General features: G+C 34.2%; 4 protein-coding genes across 5 annotated transcripts; 3 read left to right on the forward strand and 1 right to left on the reverse strand.

Annotated features, from left to right (window-relative positions):
- On the forward strand, positions 1 to 2,765 carry LOC123917384 (serine/threonine-protein kinase ATG1t). Its single transcript, XM_045969084.1, has 8 exons — positions 1 to 386; positions 468 to 585; positions 738 to 796; positions 1,342 to 1,406; positions 1,517 to 1,610; positions 1,695 to 1,775; positions 2,059 to 2,170; positions 2,264 to 2,765. Exons 1-8 carry the CDS (start codon positions 120 to 122, stop codon positions 2,329 to 2,331), a joined length of 864 nt encoding a protein of 287 aa, XP_045825040.1. The 5' UTR covers positions 1 to 119; the 3' UTR covers positions 2,332 to 2,765.
- Positions 2,766 to 6,123: 3,358 nt separating this feature from the next.
- LOC123913824 lies at positions 6,124 to 9,289 on the reverse strand. Its single transcript, XM_045964697.1, has 7 exons — positions 9,062 to 9,289; positions 8,376 to 8,978; positions 7,785 to 7,969; positions 7,321 to 7,559; positions 7,011 to 7,210; positions 6,503 to 6,628; positions 6,124 to 6,397 (listed from the first exon to the last, which is right to left on the reverse strand). The coding sequence occupies exons 1-7, from the start codon at positions 9,215 to 9,217 to the stop codon at positions 6,299 to 6,301; spliced, it is 1,608 nt and encodes a 535-aa protein (XP_045820653.1). The 5' UTR covers positions 9,218 to 9,289; the 3' UTR covers positions 6,124 to 6,298.
- A 133-nt stretch (positions 9,290 to 9,422) lies between these two features.
- On the forward strand, positions 9,423 to 10,617 carry LOC123913825 (UPF0235 protein C15orf40 homolog). Its single transcript, XM_045964698.1, has 3 exons — positions 9,423 to 9,703; positions 9,802 to 9,890; positions 10,196 to 10,617. Exons 1-3 carry the CDS (start codon positions 9,544 to 9,546, stop codon positions 10,322 to 10,324), a joined length of 378 nt encoding a protein of 125 aa, XP_045820654.1. The 5' UTR covers positions 9,423 to 9,543; the 3' UTR covers positions 10,325 to 10,617.
- Positions 10,618 to 10,789: 172 nt separating this feature from the next.
- Positions 10,790 to 15,954, forward strand: LOC123913823 (probable serine/threonine-protein kinase WNK6). 2 transcript variants are annotated; one of them, XM_045964695.1, is made up of 9 exons: positions 10,790 to 10,988; positions 11,069 to 12,594; positions 12,944 to 13,060; positions 13,146 to 13,183; positions 13,390 to 13,617; positions 13,714 to 13,934; positions 14,240 to 14,397; positions 14,479 to 14,914; positions 14,998 to 15,954. In XM_045964695.1, the coding sequence occupies exons 3-9, from the start codon at positions 12,959 to 12,961 to the stop codon at positions 15,783 to 15,785; spliced, it is 1,971 nt and encodes a 656-aa protein (XP_045820651.1). In that variant the 5' UTR covers positions 10,790 to 10,988; positions 11,069 to 12,594; positions 12,944 to 12,958; the 3' UTR covers positions 15,786 to 15,954. The 2 variants fall into 2 exon arrangements, with proteins under 2 accessions (XP_045820651.1, XP_045820652.1); XM_045964696.1 differs by having other exon boundaries at positions 12,539 to 12,594.
- The last annotated feature ends 5,463 nt before the right edge of the window (positions 15,955 to 21,417 follow it).

Genomic DNA, 21,417 nt, shown 5'->3' on the forward strand with positions numbered 1-21,417 from the left:
TTTAACCTCATTTTAACGGTGGTGGCGGATGGTTGCCGCGTGTATATGTTCCAGAAAGTGGCAATCGGACACAAAATCCAACATGTGGTTGCGAAAATGTTGAACTAACCAAACCAACAATGGAATGTGATTGTGATTTCGAAGGAAAATTGGTAGGAGAAGGAAACAAGAAAAGCTACTACTATCTTTTAAAATCCAAAATCGGAGAAGGTTCTTCCTCCACAGTCTGGATAGCTGAACAAAGACCCACCGGTAAAGATGTAGCGGTCAAGCAAATCTTCCTCTCCAAACTCAACTCTCGCCTCAAAGCTTCATTGGACTGTGAGATCAATTTTTTATCCTCCGTTAACCATCCCAATATTGTTCACCTTCTTCACTTCTTTCAGGTGTGTGAGAGAGAATCTTCTTTTTTTTAATTTTTTTTTTTTATAAATTTGGATATGTTTTAAAACTGTTTTGGTAGTTAGGGTGATGGATGTGTTTACTTGGTTCTTGAGTTTTGTGCTGGAGGGAATTTAGCTTCTTATATTCGTTGCCATGGAAGAGTTCAACAACTAACCGCTAAAATATTCATGCAACAACTTGGTACTAGCTTTTTATCCTCGTTTTTTTGTTACTATTATGTTGAAAATATTAGTATTATTATGCTACTTAAAAGTTTGGCGAAATTATGGTGACTCTGTAATTTTGTTGATGGTCTATTTTGCGATTCACACCGGTTGGATTATGTTATGTAGGATCTGGTCTAAAAGTACTACGTTCTCATGGCATTATTCATAGAGACTTAAAACCCGAGGTAAATCTTAAATGCATGTTTTAATGACATTCAATGAATTTGGACTGTGTGTAGTGTGTGACAGTAAGTATTAGGTATCAGCCACATTTGGACCAATAAAAATCTAAAATACCCAACCCGAGAGCGCTTAGATGAGATGAGATGACACGGGTCTCTTCCAACTTAACCAAGGTTCTGGGTTCAATATCTTGCTTGGCTATGCACCAACGTTAAAACTCTTAGGGAGAGTTTGCCGCCTATTTGGATTCCACAAGACTCGAAGGGTTAGTCTTTGTAGTTGTGCGCAGAGGACACCCGATTTACACCAAAAACACAAATCTAAAATACCCAACATGGAGTATGGAAGATCAGATAGTCCAAATGTGACTGACTGTATGCAGTCCTACAGTAAAGACAAAAACCAAATCCAATGGACTATGCTATACTTTTAAAATTGGAAAAAAAAATGGGCTCTTTATGTTACTTATAGTCAATTTGTTGTTTGTGACTATCATATTGAGACGTGAAACATTTGTTTACATCGGGTGCTATTGTTGTGAAATCAGAACATTTTGCTATCAAGTCACAGGGCCAATGCAGTGCTAAAGATATCTGATTTTGGTCTCTCAAGGTAGTACATAAGTTAAGGGAGATAAATATAAAGTGAAAGGCAATTTATTCGCTTTGATTTTATTACTCTTACTAACTTGACAACCCGTTTGTCTTGCATACAATGTCGAGAACTGTACGCCCTGGTGAGTATGTTGAGACAGTTTGTGGAACTCCATTATACATGGCTCCTGAAGTTCTTCAGTTCCAAAAATATGATTACAAGGTATCGAATTTCCTAATTATACTTTTGCTTTCAACATCAATTAATTTGGTTTACTGAAATTTATTTACTTAATTATAATTATAGGCAGACATGTGGAGTGTTGGGGCAATTCTTTTTGAGCTTCTAAATGGTTATCCACCTTTTAATGGTAGAAATAATGTTCAGGTATTACCGTAATACCATAAGGACAAATTTAGGTGCATCTACTTAGGTGTTTTTGGTGCTGTTCTTCACTTAAAATACACCTTTTGTGACTATAACAAACTTTAAGAAAATTACTGATTTGACGAAATCATGAGTAGTTATGAATATTTTAAGTGAAAAATGAACAGCACCAGAGGCATATAAAGAAATGCAATTAAGTTTTGTCCGTACAATAACTTTGAACAATAAATACTCAAACATTTCAACCTAGGATCACTGCTAATATTAAAAATGCTGATTTCAGGTGTTGAAAAACATCAGATCCTGTACCTCTCTTCCATTTTCTCAATTGATTCTTTCAGGATTGGATCCTGCTTGTCTTGATATTTGTTCAAGACTACTATGCTTAAATCCAGGTGATGCATTTATATATGAGTACGCGCGCACTAACATTTCTATTCACTCAATTACTTTATGGAAATGTAATTGTTTCTTGCACCGTGTTGCAGTGGAGCGCCTTTCTTTTGATGAATTTTATTTGCATAGCTTTCTACGAGGAAAATCATCGGGACCTTGACAGAAATATCCCTTGATTTTATTTATAATGTGGACATTTGAGGTTTTCACCCCATCTCTTGTTACTCGACATGAAGCCGTTCAAGACGTTGCTATGATGTTATGATTGTTATCTTGGGGACTTTGCTTGTTGATAGTGCCAGCTACCCTCGCATGGAGGAGGATTAGAGTAAGGATTTTTAGTTCCACTTTTGAGCAGTCTGTGTATATATACAACATGTCATGTAAGATGGTTGTGTTGTTTTGACTCTTCATGCTTTGATGGTGTAATTTTGTCATACACTCTATTGTATATGTTTATAGCCTGTATCTACACTTCTTGCACACATAATGTACTAACAGTTGCAGTTGAACCTGTGTACTTTATGTATATTTTTACTACTGTATTGTGCAACGAATGAGATTTATCAAGGTCCCACACATGACTTTAGCAAATCTTGATACATACATATGTAGATTTTAGGGTTCACGCTTGTCAAATATATTGGTTGACCACTGTGTTTAGGTGCTTAGGTATAGTAAAAGCACAACAAGAAGACTTATGATTATACTGTAACTAGCAAGCTCCATTGTAACTCATCCCAAATTATAAGTAACACAAAAAAAATAGTTAAGCCAAAATATTTGACAAGAAAAATGTTATGTGAACACCAAGGTACCAACAAAAATATGACAACTACCTGATTTGTGCATTGTCTGACAATTTTAAATAACTTTTTTGGCTGCCTCGATGTGCATGCATAGAGTGGGTGAGCTACGGTGTCTAATTTTTTTTGTCTGCATATGTATATTTACTACACAAAGGTCAAACAAAATGTCTTATGTTTTTCATGCCTTCACAATCTCCCACTTAAAGTGGGAGACCGTTGCGAGTCTGTTTATAGTCGCGACTGTTGTCATAGTCAACAAGGTTGAAACTTCCAGGAAAAAACTTCGAATTGGGAGGGTGATCCTACCGGTGAACTGATCGTACCTCAAACCGACACATGTGAATAAGTAGAGTATACTAGGGCGCTTGAGAGAACCATGTCGAAGGAACTCGGCAAAATGACCCCGTAACTTCGAGAGAAGAGGTGCTCTCCTATCTTTTGATTAGGAAAGCAGCACATACCAGGAGGTAGCGACTGTTTATTAAAAACACAGGACTCGGTTAAGTGGGTGCTTCAATTTATCAAAACAGCTTTAAGTGGGAGACTCTGAAGACATGAAAAATATAAACCTATTTTGTAGATACATATGTAAATCTTACGGTGCAGATTTGTCAACTATATTGGCTGGTATATTATGTTTATGTCAACGTTACAGCACAACAACAACAAACTTTGATTTTCTAAAAATAGTAAGCTCCATCGTAACATTTCATTCATCCCAAATCTGCACAACAAGAAGACTTATGATTTCCTAAAAATAGTAAGCTCCATTGTAACATTTCATTCATCCCAAATCATAATAAGTAACACAAAAACCATGACAGCCAATATATTTGAAAAGTGTGCACTGTAAATACTCCCTCCGGTCCTTATTATAAGAAACACTTTGACAAAATCACACAGACCAAGGAAGGTAAATTTTCTCATTAATGATTCTAACATTTTATGTTATATTCCAAAACTAACCTTTGACTAGCATGAGAAATAGACTTTTCTAATTAATGCACTAGCATTATAATGAATTATTTGATTGTATTTAATAAGGGTACAAATGGAATTGTGTCAAAGTGTTTCTTATAAAAAGGACCAAATAAAAATTCCAAAGTGTTTCTTATAAAAAGGACCGGAGGGAGTATGTAAATTTACTACACAAAGGTCAAAAACAAAATAGATTTATATTTTTCATGTCTTTACAATCTCCCACTCAAAGCCGCTTTTGAAAGTTAACAAAAGTGATTTTTAAGTGAAAAATTGTGAAGGCATAGAAAACATGAAAAACATAAATCCATTTTATTTGATCTACATATTTTCAAGAGAGTCTAATTATTCTCCCACTTAGGCATGATAATAAAACTCATACTCGCGGGTACCCGCCCAAACCATACCCGCTTTGATGGAAAAAACTCTAGTTGACTGGATTTGAAACGGGTAATGGGTACATTGATACCCACGCCAAATCCGTCCCGAACCCGCCCTGCTTATACTAAAAATTAGATTTCATCTCTTTTAAATTAGAAACATTTAAACAATCTCTTAAATTACATTCATATATTTATTTTTTATTTGAGTATTAAACAAATCATTTTCTCTATTTTTTTCTTTATTTAAAAAAATATTGTTGAGAGAAAATAATTTTGGACATTTAACTTTTTTTTTAATAAAAAAATACTAAAATACAATCTAAATTCATGCGGAAAGAGATGTAATGGGGATACCCGATCCCCGTTGGGTATGAGTTTATGGTTATTATTTTTATCCCCGCTAAAATTTGAGATGAATTTAGAAAAATCCGAACTTTATGGGTTTGGGGAGGGCAAAACCCGTCCCCGCCCCATTGCCATGCCTACGTAAAAATTCTCTACTATTGTCCCGTGGTTTTCTCCCCTTATTTATTAAGGGGTTTCCATATAAATATTATGTGTTAAATTCCTTTTTCTCGTCTTTTATTGTAATAATTATTTTGTTACTCTGGTAACCAACACTTCACTTGTACACCATAGACTTAGGCTCACAAGCAATAAAACATTTTTTGCATATTATGTCAAAAAGAATTATACAAAATTTGACTACAATTGTTATTATATAAATTAAATATAAATCATTTTGCTTCAACTTAAATTTTTTGCAAAATAAAGATAATTTAAACTCAACTACACAAATACCCACCTAAATAGTACACCACAGTGTTTGAAGTAATGCTATAAACTCCACCAAAATTGGTGAATACCAATGATGGTTACCTTACATAAGACAATATAGCCAAGTTTTCCAATCCCCTGGTACACACTAGACACAAGAGTAGCTAAGCAAAGGATGGTTTTCAGTTTGACAGACTTCACAACCATGGTTTTTGTTTGACTTGAGGGGCACATAATTGGTGTGATGATACGATTAAAAAAGGGATGTCATTCACACCAAAATGAATGTCTCAATCCCATGTTTCATATGTATGCCAATATATTACTATGTATATATATAGTTTCTTCTCAAGAAGATTATTGGCATGCAAATTTTTTTTCTTGAGAAGGATAATTTGTGGTTTATTGGAATTTTCCCATTAACACAACCTTTCCCCAACTAATCTTCTTGAAAAGTTTGAAAGCTTTCTTGTCGTGAGATTTAGTGTCACTCTCACCTGATTCATACTTCTCCTTTAAGCCACGAATTTTTCGCTTAAGTTGCTGGTTAGTCGCCGTAGCACGAAGCAATTTCGTACGAAATTGTGAAAAGCAGCTATATCCTTCAAAGGATCCTTTCTAGTTTTGGGAATGAGTCTGCAACAGCTTTCAGAATAGCAAGTTCATCTTCTTCACTGAAGATTCTTTGAAAACTTGTTTTCAAAGAATCTTCAGTGAAGAAGATGAACTTGCTATTCTGAAAGCTGTTGCAGACTCATTCCCAAAACTAGAAAGGATCCTTTGAAGGATATAGCTGCTTTTCACAATTTCGTACGAAATTGCTTCGTGCTACGGCGACTAACCAGCAACTTAAGCGAAAAATTCGTGGCTTAAAGGAGAAGTATGAATCAGGTGAGAGTGACACTAAATCTCACGACAAGAAAGCTTTCAAACTTTTCAAGAAGATTAGTTGGGGAAAGGTTGTGTTAATGGGAAAATTCCAAGAACATAAACCACAAATTATCCTTCTCAAGAAGATGATTGGCACGCAAAATATTTTTCTTATAGACAATTTCTATATCATGTACAGTTTCTTGAGGATCGCAAGCCTGAAATATAAAGAACAATCACATGATAAACCGTTGGAGGATCTCAAGCCAGTTAAAGTATTGCACTAAGCAAAGCAACACTATATGTTTGCTCAACGCTCTTCCCTTCGTGCAGCATTTGGATCAGACATCATATCCATCATCATTTTCTCAGGTGAATCCTCCCAATTTGCAAATGTCTTCAGGTCAATCTACAAAATAGCATGATAAAACAATGTTATGTTTGTTATTTCTGTTCTTTGATTAGCCAAAATTTAACTAATATTTGCAACAACTAATTGAATAGGGTAATATACTTTTCGTCTTTGATCAGTGAAAAGTTCTTCTCTCTTCTTATATTTGTTTTGAACATCCTTTGCTGCTTTCCCACCAAGTCCCCAAACTTCAACTTCTGAAATGAGAGCTTCAGTAGGTAGGAAACCCTGAAACACAAGATAAACCAACAAGACATCAGAAATAGAGAGTCATAGAGATAAGTGCAGTTCATTAGTCGTCTACGGAAACAGCACGTTTAACAAGTTACTGTATTCTTTCTCCGTAATGCATACTTGTGTCTCTTAAGTTATTGATATCAGCTGATACTAAAAACATTATCATGATATAATGAAGGAAAGGAAATTTTACAACATGAAATAGTCCACCAGATAGCTATGATTATTTTATAATAATTCTAAAAAAAGGTTTCCATCAGAGAACATACAGAACTGGGGCAACTTTTGATGCATGCATTAATCAGTATGTAATATGGTTACAATTAGAAGTTGTATATTCACATGATAAGTACTTTCCGCAATAGAATTGTACCTGATCTGGAAAGAGGGCACCGCTCTGGTAAGTTTTGTCAACAGCATGGTGGCGAATGATCACTTTTGAAAAATCTTCATCAATAAATATTCTCTCATTTCCCGCACTTCCTCCAAATGCAACTCCAACTGGCGCTGGATGTGATTGGTATCCTCTTCCAGTAGGATGCAAGTGGCTATAAACGAAATTTTTTTCCTTACCTGTCAATAGTAACGTCTAGTTTCAGGGTTTCAGACAATCTTATAACAGTCCCATAAAAAGAGAGCAAAACAGAAACAACAAAAGCAATACTGTCACATTTACTACCTACCAGATGGTGGAAATACATGAAACACCGGGCTTAAAGAATATAAACAACCGGCAGTTCCATAGAAGATATCTTTATTTTCAAGACCTTCGTTTGTTAGGGCACCTAAAACAAATTTCCTGATTGCAGAATTTCCTTCGTGATCATTTCCTGAACTTGCAGCAATCAAAATTAGCAACGGACCGTGATAACCTTCAACATGAGACCAAAATCTGTTGAGGCCTCTTCCATGGGTGGATGAACTATAACACAGTAGACAATTATGTCAATAGGGCCATTTTATTTGCCGCCTGATACGTCTTTTGTTAAAAGAATTACAAATGGTGCCAATCAAACAACCTCAATCTCTATGCCATTAAAGAGCAAATCAGAAAAACACCATAGTACGTGTACTTCAACATTTAACAAGAAAATTTTAGTAAGCCAAAACAGCACAAAGAATATGATTCAGGATTAGAGATACAAACCGATAAATGAGGTTCTCATCAATTCCAGCTCCACTGTTAATAAAGGCTCTAGAAATCTCTTCATTTATTGTACTTCTCTGTGTGATAGAAATTGCCCACGCCCTTCCTTGGGTTAAAATAGAATCGCATGCAGTTGTAGATGAAATTTCTCCAACAGAAGAGGAATCAGAGGATGCCGATTCATCCTGCCAGCCAATCAAGAAATTATTTGATCAGATCATACAGAACCTAGAATTTATTTGATAATAATAATAAGAAAACATAAAGTTTAAGGTTGCAATGGATTCAAAACAATTATCATTTCCCATTTACATCAATCAAAAAGGAAATCTAGATGCAGCCATTTCAATCATGGGAGAAAGAAGTCCAAGCATTGATTACAAGGCCAGTCATGTATGTTTGAAAATAAAGGCAGAATGGTAGATATTAATCATACTACATACATGTTTGTATTATGACATAAGTTCCTAAATCTTGAACATCATATATAATTCAAAACTTAATTGATACTCATTTCATTTCAATATATAAACTTTTAATTGCATATCTATCAATGCTTATATGTTTCAAAATATAAATACATGTTATTACCCCTTCAGCTACTGCAATTTGCAGTCTTGTATGAAAATACTGCTTTAAGCAATCAGGGAGACATGGCACTGTACTGATAACCCATGTAACAAACTTCCCTACAGGAATCTCAACTTCCAAGCTCAAAACCTCACAATCCCACACATCAAACCCATCTTTATCATCAACACACGACGTAACCGCTGATAACACCAAATGACTCAAATCTGGTACACTCAAATTTCCCTTCCCTTTCAAATTTCTACAATCCCAAGACATAGCCCAACAAATGGAAAGTAACAGAAACACATGATTCGGAAGAAGGTAACCGTTGACCTTACAATCAACATCATCTGTTTCAAACTCCAAATTCAGAGACAAATTCGCTTTTTTAGCAACATCAATAAACACTCTAATAAACTTGTTTAAAAAAATCGATGCTGAAACCCTAGAACAACACTTGTTATAACCTTTCACAAATTCAACCCAGTTTATTCCTCCTTTATCAGAAATAAAAAATTGATCAACTAAAGATGAACCTAATTGATCCAATAACACCGGAAACGAATCGTTTACGTTCTCGGTAGTGTAACTTCGACCTTCGCGAACGAAACTAAAGCATTTCTGAAAAGCAAAACAACAAGTTTATTTATCACATAATGAATGAAATTTAGAATGAGAAATTCGTTGAAGTTTACGAGGATTACTTGTAGATTTTCTAAGGGAATTGCGTTTGTTTCGGAGTTGGCGAACTTGGAGAAAGCTTTCTGAAGTATTGGAAGAGCTCCGGTGGTGGATGCGACGTTTTCCGCTTCCTGTTGTTCCGGAGAAAGCTTTGGCTCCGATGAAGTTGACGCTCCCATCGCCGGCGTCGGTTCGTTACAGAAATCGAATTCTCTGTTCTCTTTATTGACAAAATCTGAAACCCTAATCTCCACATGTTCAAATAACAACCGTTAGATTCTACTATATTAAAGGATGAGATTGGTTAAGAGAATCTAAATCCTGTGTGGCAACCACATCGTAAATTCTGTGGTCCCGTACAGCAACGCAAAAAGACAAAAAGTAATAAGTGATGATTAATCTGATCGAAAACGACAGCGTTTCCTTTCGTGAACCCAAGGGGCAAGTCAATCAAGGGGATCAGTTACCGGCAAGTCTCCGGCAACGATTGTCGGAAAATTGAAAAATGGCGCCGGCGAAGAAAGGAAAAGCAAAGGCTGAAGCAAAGGAAACGGTTCCTTCGGAAAAACCTAATAATTTTCCGTCTTGTATTCGGTGTGTGGCTCCTTCTTCCGTCGCTATAACCATCCACGCTAAACCCGGTTCAAAGTCCGCTTCCGTAACAGGTTTCTCATTCTTTCTCTCTGTGTGTGTGGCGTTTCTTTGATATTAGTTTGATGAAATTGAAATTACGGTTTTGAATTTTAGTTTTTGTGATAAATAGATGTGAGCGATGAAGCTGTTGGTGTTCAGATTGATGCACCGGCGAGGGATGGTGAAGCAAATGCTGCTCTTCTTGATTATATCAGCTCTGTAAGCTCAGCTTCACACTCTTACGTCTAGGAATTAGTCTTCACAGTTGCGCACGGAGGATACCTTAGTTTACTATGCAAATTAATATAAAATATATACTTATGTTCATCTAAAACCACTTGCTCAATGCACACACTCTTTTACATTGTTAATGAATTAGTTAACTGTTCATGAATTACTTTTGTTGGTTCAATTCAACTACTGAAGGAATCAAATTACTAGTTGAATTTGTTTTGTGAGATTCTTATCTTCTGATTGGTCTACATTAACTCATAAGTACTATAACATTCTTTTGGTGATGCTAGGTTTTAGGCGTAAAACGAAGACAAGTGTCTTTAGGAACCGGTTCTAAGTCAAGAGATAAGACGGTCATTGTGGAAGATGTAACTCAACAATATGTTTTTGACGCTTTGGATAAAGTCTCAAAACAGTAGGAAAGTGAAAATGTGTTTTTCTTGAAGAGGCCTCTTGCTGCTCTACAATAATTTTCCTGAAGTGAAGGCAGAGTATGTGATTACCTGTTTTCCTGTTGGAAGACTATTAATGCCCTGGATACTATAAAACAAACAAGCATGTGTTTTCTAGTTTGGCTTGCTTGTTTGTAGTGCAGCCTAGATTTTGACAATTTCATGTCGATTTCTGCTGGTTATATTATATATTGATGAATGCTGGCCTCGTGTTTGTTGAGTATCATATGTGACTTGTAACATGCTCTTACATTGTGGTAGTTTTAATTGTGTACATTATAAGAATTATTTAATATCCATTACTCTCTTATTCATATAGCTACTCTACAACAATCCACCTCAAAACATCGCCTTTCTGTAACTCGCCTTTATCAGTGAGGACAGGAAGATTTAGCAATGCTATTTTCACATCATTTATGACACAAGTTTTTCTCAACTTTGATAAAAAAAATACAAAATCACAGATATGAGACCACTGGAATTAATTTGACATCAGTAACTTGTGCACTTTTTGTTGGTTGATATCAAACTTGCATATTGTATCTCTCCTTCTCTATTCTACATGACAGTGATCCTCCTTGGCTGCTTGGAGCTGAGAGACTTAGTTGTACTAAACTTTTGTTATAAACTGGTAATCTTTGTTTAACTTGAGTTGCCTTTCTTTTATGTTGAACTTAGATACAGCTAGACACATTTGCATTTGTGGTGCAGTTTATGTCTCAATTCAAAAAAATTAGAAACAGCTATGCTCTTTGTCGATGGATAAATTGTCCGAGAGACTGTATATGTATTGGAGATTGCTGGTTAAGGTGTTTTCTTCCATTGGAATCTTAGTTTTGTTAGAGGTTTCAAGAAAACTGCTTTATTAGCTGACCATAGGAGCGGTGTCCTGCTGTTTATATTTGAATCTGTTATCACAGTGATTTTCTCATTGTCTTGCATGTGGATTTTTGGCCGTACCTGTTTAGATTCTTTAGCAGATTTTGGTTTTAAAATCTTGTCTGCTTCTTTTGGAGATGGTTGCCTAGTGATATCTTGGTTGCATCTCAAAATCCTCGTCTACTTGGCTTTGGATTCGCGTAGGCATTTATCTCCGTTCCCTCTCTGCCTATCTGTTGCCTATAGGCGGCTTGGAGCAAAGATCCTTAGATGTCTGCCCGCCTATTCTTTTGGTGTTGCCCAGGCCTTTTTCTAGGCAGAGAACAAGTTCCGTGATTGCTGGTTTTGCAGTGTTTGTTTTCTCCTTGGGTCGCTGCTTCTGTGATCTAGGTAGGGTGAGTAGTACATTGGAGTTGTGAGGATTCACTCTTAATATGTGTATTTTTATGTGTTGGGGTTGAATGCTTTTTTATCTCATTTGTAATTGGCATTGCTTGTGCCTTTCTTTTAATATTAAGCTTTTTTGGGGAATGAAATAAAATTAGAAACAGACATGGTGGTGACAGTATAACTGCACAAAGAAAAGCTACAAAACAAAAATTAGACTTCAAACAAAAATATGTAATAAAGTGATTCTACAGTCAAAGAAAAATTGTGGATAAACTTTGCATAAATTATATAAGCTGCTTTTATAAGTTAACTTTGAGATTTATTATGAATATAAATTAAAAACAGCTAATTAGTAGGAGTATATCATTATATTGTTTTTAATAAATAATTCCAATTATTTACATACAAGCTTATTTTTTAAGGTCTATTCAAATAAATTGTTTTTATTTAATAAATAAATTCTCTCAAATGTCCTCATATTTGTTATATGTTCTAATTTTTTAATGACAATAAAACTATTAAAAATTAAATTATTTTTCATTATTAATGCTAATTTTTTATTTTACAATTTAACTTTTGTTGTGAACTAAAAATAATTTTTCTCAAAAAATAAAATAAAAAATGTGAATGATTGAAAAGTGGGAGATATATATTCAGAGAGAGAGAGAGAGAGATTATAAATAGATTTGGATGATATTGGAAATGAGTGTCTTGCACGTTTTAGCTGTTTTTAGAGAAAGAGATGAAAAGGTGTAATGTTTTGTTGGAAGAAGACAATGTGATGCTAATAACCCAATCATTCATTCATCCATTCAACAACACCATACCCGAAAATCACACGACACACTATCCATTTCTCTCTCTCTTTTGATGTGATTTCATTTTTCTCTCATGCCCTTTTCTCTTTCTAAGCTCTACGGGATTCCTCCCGAGAAACGCACCTCAGAAGGTCCTGTTCCTATTCTAAGGTACAACATTTTCTAATTATGTCTCTTTATTTTAATTTTTCAATACTGCATTATTATCATTGTCATTTTCTGCATTTTCATTCATGTCAATGTATGGTGTAAAAAAAATTACATAATATTAATCTATCAAGTACGGACACTCATCGTATTAGATGCGTCCCGGTGTCGAATACGCATCGGTGTCCGAAACGACACCGACATTAATGATTACGTTGAATCGTGTCATTCATTCAAATTAGTATCCATGTCTGTGTCGTGTCCGGTGTATGAGTCAGTGTGTGCGATTCATAGATATTAATTTTGATCCCAAATGTTTACAATGTACATTTGTTGTTATATTGATTTGTAGGGAAGGAATTATAGCATGAGTTTGGCGGACACCGAATCCTCAGAGGAAGGTTCGGGGCTTCTTGAGCCTCCTGATCCTGATGTTATTGAAATTGATCCTACTAGTCGTTACCTTAGGGTAATGGAATTGTTGTGTGCTTTTTTAAATCATTGCATTTTCATTTCTTAATTTGATGTTGATGTTATTTCTGCTTTCATGGCAGTACAAGGAAGTAATTGGCAAAGGAGCTTTCAAGACTGTGTATCCATTTTTTGGTTTTAGGGAAGCATTGATCTCTATTATTTTGGTTTTTATATTAGCACTCCACTACTGATTGAATGTTATATCCGTCAAATTTAACGAACATATAAGGCAATGTGGTTATAATGTTATATGCATGAATTTTCTTATTGGAGTGTATTAAATGTTCAAGGTATATACATTTTCCTTAATCTGTGGTTAATTAGTTATAAGGCATTTGATGAAATCACGGGGCTTGAAGTTGCGTGGAGTCAAGTTCGGATCGATGAGGTATTACAATCACCAGGTGACCTTGAAAGGCTGTATTCAGAAGTGCATCTGTTGAGGTCATTGAAGCATAGTAACATTGTAAGGTTCTACAATTCATGGATTGATGACAAGCACAGGAGTGTTAACATGATTACTGAGTTGTTCACCTCAGGGAGCCTCAGACAGTGTGTTCACTATCCTTTATAAATGTGTTTAATTTGTTTTTTTATCTTTTATTGTGAGATTAGCCCTTTTGTTAGTGGGTTTGATGGATGATTTAGGTACCGTAGGAAACACAAGAAGGTTGATATGAAAGCTGTTAAAGGATGGGCAAGACAGATTTTAATGGGTTTAATCTACCTCCACAATCACAACCCACCTATTATACACAGAGATCTCAAGTGTGATAACATATTTATAAATGGTCACCAAGGAGAAGTTAAGATCGGAGATTTGGGTTTGGCAACTCTCTTGAAGCAGAATAATGCCAAGAGTGTAATTGGTATGTTCTTCTATTTAGTGATAAATGATTTATGTTTTGCCCCGTGAGCTTAATTTAGTTGGTAGGGACATCGAATTTTATATGCAAGAGCCAGGGTTCGAACCCTGGAGACTCCACTTATTCACCTTTTAAAAAAACTGACATTCTAGCCACTATATTACCTGACCAAAAAAACAATATATATGTTTTGCAGTCTCACATATGTAATGTAAATTTAGAATACGAACAAAATATCTATTTTGGCTTGTTTGCCTCCTTGTTGTTTGATTTTTTCACTAGTATTTACACACATGTAACCCTAATAGGAACCCCGGAATTTATGGCGCCTGAACTGTACGATGAAAGTTATAATGAATTAGCTGACATATATTCTTTTGGGATGTGCATGCTGGAGTTGGCTACTTCTGAGTATCCTTACAGAGAATGTAGAAACTCTGCTCAGATATACAAGAAAGTTTCATCTGTAAGTATACTCATTAACATTATTCTTTTCTTTAGGCTATTACAAGGATACTTTAGTCGTATAATATATTTGATGTTGCAGGGCATAAAGCCAGTTTCTCTTTCTAAAATCAAAGATCCAGAAATAAAATCATTTATTGAGAAATGTCTTGTCCCAGCATCTCAAAGATTGTCAGCAAAGGAGCTTCTGATGGACCCTTTTCTTGAAGTGAATGTTTCATTAAAGAATCGTCCTCTTCCATTACCAGATATTGTTCTTCCTAAATACGGAGGCTTTGAAAATCGTTGTCTGATGTCGGAAGGTCCTGCTAGTGCACGTATTGGATCCATTTCAATGGATCTTGGAGATACCAGTGAGCAACCATTGATCACTGTGTTTTATAATTCTAACGATGATGCACCACCTTCTCCATGTGTTGAGATACGAAGGTTGATGGGAGGTGATAGATTTTTTCTCAAAGGTGAAGAAAATGACGTAAATTCTGTATCATTAGTTCTCCGGATAACTAATCAAGGCGGTCAGTATTTAGTTTAATTTTATGCTCAGTTACTGTTTCGAATTTGTTAGTAGAAAGTTATGTACTCTTACATCAAAATGCAGGGCGAGCAAGAAATATCCATTTCATATTCTACCTCGATACTGATACGGCCATCTCAGTGTCAAGTGAAATGGTTGAGCAACTTGAACTTACCGAGCACAATGTTAAATTCATTGCCGAGTTGATTGATTTGTTATTGGCAACATTGGTTCCTGATTGGAAACCTTGTGTAGCGATTGATCACTTAATTTCTCCAAATGGTAAACGAACTCCTCTAAACCTACTGAAACAAGACTCGCAATTGGCAAGATACAAAATAAGTTCAGTGGATTCTAGCGAAATTGTGGCTGAATATTTAGGTCCCTCAACCTCACATGACAGATTGGCTGAAAAAGAAAACAGCGATAATATGATTTTTTATGATGTTCTATCCCATGCAAACATTGGTTTCCAAAGAACAACGAAGACAGATGATATGTATTCTGCGACATCTTATGCTTCAGCAACATCTGACTTCAATGATAAGAATTATTCTACAGTTTCATTCGTGTCTGCTAACTCAGGATACACAGATTTCAGCTTACCTACAGTGAATGGATGGAGTCAATCCTCACTTGCATCTGAAATTGGGCAATCCTCTGATAGAAAGAGCAAGGTTCCGTGCTTGGAAAGCAACAATTGTCCCCTTAGTACTTCTTCATTGTATGAAACTGAGGATGAGTTGAGAATAGAGTTAGAGAAGATTGAACGGCAATATCAAGAGGCAATAAAAGATTTATCCAAAAGAAGATGTGATGCCATCATGGAGACCAGAAAGAGGCTGTCACTAAAAAATACAGTCATAGAATAATTTCATTAGTATTTTTAATTACCATTTGTGTCTATCCCTTGTTCATAACCTTGGAAGTTACAAGTGTAAATAGTGTGTTTTGGATGAAAAGGTTCACTTTTTAGTTATTATTATGGCATGAAATTTTCTTTGCACACATATATAGAAAATTGTACCTAATGTCATGTTATGATTTTTTGTTTGAGAATTGTGTACGGAATACATAATTGATAATTTCCATATATTCACAATCTTAACATCTGTATGGAATGCATAATGAAATTGAAGACCTTTGGAATCTAGCAGTACCTCAAGTGCTATATTTAGCGGCTGTGCATGGAGTAGTTCTAACTAGACTCGAGTTGCAGGATAGAGGAGTGCAGTGTCTGTCAATATTGTGTTGCAAAGTTGGATAGCACCAGAAAGATTTTTGTAAACTGTTCGAAGAGTATGGAATGCTGGAACCATATTTATTTGTGGTCTTCCATGGAGTTTTGCTGTGATTCTATGTGCTTCAAGGACTTCGTCTTTGCCATGATATAGCAGTTGCCACAAAGATCAAAACATACGTGGTGATGATTCGTTTGTTGATTTGGGTGAATAGAAATTGGAAAATCTGGGAGCAATTGGAAGATTCAACTCATGCATAATCTGGGAGCAATTGAAAGATTCAACTCATGCAGTTTGGCATTGATCCTCCATCTTTGATCATTACGTTTGTGGCTAATTGGAGTAAACCACTGTCATCATTTGTTAAATATAATCTGGATGCATCGGTTTCTACTAGTCGGGATTCATATGCATCTTAAAAAATCTGAAGAAATATTTTTAACGGCCTTGGTATGTGTCTTCGTCTTTAATTTTCAACAAATTTTGCAAAATGTTGTAGCACAAAATAGAAAAAATTATTTTTTAAGTCCGCTCAAAGATGATTGTTGAAGGTATGAATTTTCTAAAGGAAGATCACTAAGAATTTGATGTTTTGCTTGATAAGTGTAGAACTTTGTTATATATTAATCTCTTAATATAAAAAACTGTCATGTTGAGCTTGCTAAAAATGAAGCAAATGTAGTTCACACCTTGGTTATGGCTGCATCACATTCACATATACATTAAACTATTGCATTTAGTTGGTATTTTTTTTCTTTCAAAAAATAGATTTTCATGATGTCTTAATTAATAGCACTAATTTTTTTCAACTCTCAATATAACCAAGATCAATTTCTTGAGCTGTGATATAAATTTATTTATATGATATACAATGAATATTCTTAGATAGAGGAGGGTAGGGTGAATGTGATACACGCAACTACTGGGCCACAGGATAGTGAAAATCACCTAACCTTAAGATTCTTGCTTGCTTGCTTGCATAAAAATTCAAGGGAGCAGGGAGCAGGTAAATTCCAGTCTATTTGTGCTACCAATTAGTACTTCAATGGTTATTATCACCTAACCTTACACTTTACATAATGAAAATAGGTTTTCAATTGTTGAACAAAATAAAATTATACAATACACTGATATTGATCAGTAGTAGTTGTAGAAATACCACAAATAGAAAATGCACCATTGCCTATAATAATATTAACTCAATAGCTGGTAACTGATTCACACTCTAAAAGAAAACAACATCAAAGTTAAGAAACTAAACATTAATTAATTTCCTCCTTAAACTCAAAAAGAGAAATATCAAATACATCTAATAGATCATTGTATCATAATAATATTATGTCAATTACATCATCTAAAACAATGTAACATAATGTCATCAAGCTCAAAAAAACAATGAATGAACCATTAAAAACAGCTTCATACCCTAATATACATCAGTTAATTAGTCACCTTTGCACAAAAACTGCTTTCTTTCTAATCAATCTTCATCATGGTGATCTCCAACTTTGCAAGCCAATGTCATTATGTTTCCTTGAAGGAGTTGAATAGGGTATATGTATTCTTCTTGGCAAGAAGCCAAAAAAATGACCCTTGTGCTCATATTTTGGCTTAACTTTGAACACATTAGTTGTTCTTGAGCCATAACAGTGACCAAATATGCAGAGAAACAGGATCAACAAGAGCAATGAAATTTGAAGTTTTCTAACCATTATGTTGTAAAAACTAAAGATGAAGCTGAGAATGAAGATGATACTATGTTTTGAGAGTGTTGTCTTTGTTTATGTGTGTTCATGTGGTTTTGTAATTTGAGTGAAAGTGAGAGAAAGAAGGAATAAAGTGATTATAGAGTCAAAAGAATTGAGATGGTTCTTTCTACAAGTAGTAGTAATGTTGGAAAGCCTAATGAAGTAAGAAGCTTTTTGAAACATAGCATAGTGAATAATAATATGGGTCATACACCTAATATAATGAAAAGAAAAAGTTGATGGCAATAATAAAAAATTATGTTCAAAATGAAAAGAAAAAGTGCTTTGTGTTATGTCATTATTATTGGAAAAGGATTTTATGCAGTAACTGTAGGACGCAGTAATCAATCAGAGTCGTCCGATTTAATTTCAACGACCGAAATTATTTTCACTAAAAAACACAATTTTCAATATAAACCGTTCGATCTAAATTTGATGGCTGAGATTGAAAACTGTGTGTAACTGCGTGTAATAATTAGAGCAGTTAAGGTTAATAGTTAATGTCTTGACTAATGACTCTTGAGTAAAGAAGTTACTAGGAACTGTTTGTTTTGTTTAAGACTTAAGAGTAATAGCAGTTGAACTTGGTGTTACTTGTTGTAAACAGTGGAAAAGTTGTGGAAGTGGAATAGAGAAAATCTTTAAGTAGGCTCTGATTGAAGAGCTATTTCAAAGCCATTCCCTTAATTAAAGGGGCTACTACTGCATTGCCTTGTCAATGTGTACAAATCTTTAACAGTAAGTAAACTACTACTAGTACTATCATCGTGTTACGTACACCTTAATGTACTAGCTAGCCACTGTTCCTTATTTGATTTCTATTACATTGATTGTCCTATTTGTTTGTTTGTTGTTTCATTGTTTTTTTGTTTTGGTTGGACTATACTATTTCAATTAGTTCAAACCCAAAATATATAGTATAATACTCCATTCTATAGTATATATAAGTAAAAAATTTATTTTTCAAGTTTATTGAATAACTGATATATCTGGTCTATATTATAATCAGATATATTAGTTATTCAATGAATTTAAGAAAAGAATCTTTGTTTATAGGATTTGGATCCTCTCCGGCCACTAACTAAATGGTATTGTTCAATCTCAGTCTTTGATTTTTATTAAATGTTATAAGCAGTCAGAACCATAATATATAATTGATGGGCAATTCAAATCTGTACGGGATATAAAACTGAAGAGAAATGACATGAGAGAATCCATATACTTATTTATAAATGAGATAGAGGAAGTAAAATGTATTTTAGGTTTAATATTCTTTTTTTATAAGAATACTTTGTACTTGATACTTGAATGTTACATTATATATATATATATATATATATATAGGAGGAGATGAATTTTTTGGCATACATATATGATTTGCATGTGAGGTTCAAGTGATTTATTTATCAAATGTAACAAAAGGTAAAGAAAAGTACATTACCATATTCATATATACTTTCAATCCAAGCAGATATATATTACTATCAAATATTCAAATATAATGTCAGGGCATTCAAGTGGACCCATACATGTATGCTTGCTTATCTAAGCTCAACCCCCACTTCATTAACCTTTATGATGTGCCTCTTCCACTCTTTGTCAATGCCTTCTCTCTCAGAAGATCCCTCTAGATGATAGATGATGATGAGATCAAGCAAATTAGCAAGTTACTTTTTTTTTTCTAATCGGGTATCTTCTAAACATAACTATAGTGACATTGACCAATCTTCCGATGAGTCGGAAAAGACCATAATATATAACAAAATATTGAATTTAAGAGATTTCACATTGTGAATTCAAATTTAAAATTTCTGGTTAAACCAAAAGAAACCTTTACTAATTTCCATCGAAAATCTGTTTGGGACACACAAAAGATGGATTCACCCATCCCGTCAAATTTTCTCCATATATATATGTTAAAAATCATACTCTGATCACATGATTAAAGGAACCAAGAGTTTTATCACCTATCTTAATTCAACATTAATAATATTCAAATCAGTTACGCATGAGACCATGATTAATACACATCATTCTCCAATAGCTAAACTAAAATTAAAAAATTAATATGATTTGCATCTCACTCCACACTCACACTCACACCCACACCCACACCCACACCCACACCCATCTATTTAATTCCTATGACGTCAAATTAATTAAAGAGTTGAAATTTAATAACCATATAAGAATGAGAAAAAATATGACGGTGACCCTATGTATAATCTATTCTATAAGCAAAGAGTTGTGGTACATATCCCATATAACATTGCCATACATAATAGATTTTTTGGGTATTACTAAATAAACCATTGGATCTAATTCAACAATCATAACACCAAACTATAAGAAAAAACATTAACTTCATTATAGAGAAAATGCAACACCATCATCACAGTTCCTGAACTTGGATTTTAACTAGCAATTGATGCATAAACAAAAAGTATCTTCCTATGCTACTATTATTACAACTAAGAGTCTCATATTGATGTGATAGAATTTTAGGATTGGACCCCCCCCCACTACAGGAACACTATATTTTCATTATAACAAGCTGTTGCATCACATTTTTTCCTTTTCCTTTGGCTTTCATCATTCATGATAAAAAATGGTACATTTTTAGAGACAAAAATAATTAAAGTTAATTTTGGACCCTTCTTTTCTCTTTTATTAATTCACTTTAATTTCATTTTTGTGTGGTACTTCATTTTGGATTTTGTTAGAGTTGATTTTTAGTCCCATATATGAGCAAACACATGGCGTGTGATAAGGAATTTCAATAGGATTTTGTGGTGAAAAAGTTTTGTGGGAATGAAACTTTATACTATAGCATTCAAGATTAAAACCATGGATTCACCTAACTAAATTACAGTAATTAATTTGTTTTTCTTTTTTGTATTCTAAATGGAACAAATGAGTACGACCAATGGAGTACAATTTTACATAGGTTGAAATGTTGAATGTTTTCACTATTTCTCACTTTTACATTATGAAACCAATTTTTGTAGCCGTTCATTCAGGCTTTTTTTTATACTTTAACCTAAGGTGAGGATTCCGTAAAACCATCATCTTTTGAGCTTATTAAGGGAAAGAAGAAGAAGGGTAGATTAGTGTTTGAAGTATGGTTTATAGTACTCAAAACTGAAATAGATTAGTGTTGCTATTAAGAGAATTGATTTAGATAGAATTAATTTTGTAAAATTGATTTTTGTAAAACATGAGTTGAAAATAAAGGAATTTATATTTTAGTACATTCGCAATAAAAGTGATTCGTATAATGTTGTTTGAATATTTTGTGTCAAAATTGTTTTTGAATGTATAAATGACCAAAATTGCTTTGGTCATTGACTTGACATTTATCACAATAGTAAAAGAAAAAGTTTGGATGACTTCTTGAAATGTAATGACTAAACTAGCCACCGATAAGAATGATTCGCATAAAAGGGCTGCATAGCCCAATATTATGCATCATTAGCCAATGAAATTGTAGAGTTGGGACTAATATTATGGATTGA

This window comes from Trifolium pratense, linkage group LG3 (assembly GCF_020283565.1).
Source record: "Trifolium pratense cultivar HEN17-A07 linkage group LG3, ARS_RC_1.1, whole genome shotgun sequence".
Lineage (NCBI taxonomy): Eukaryota > Viridiplantae > Streptophyta > Magnoliopsida > Fabales > Fabaceae > Trifolium > Trifolium pratense.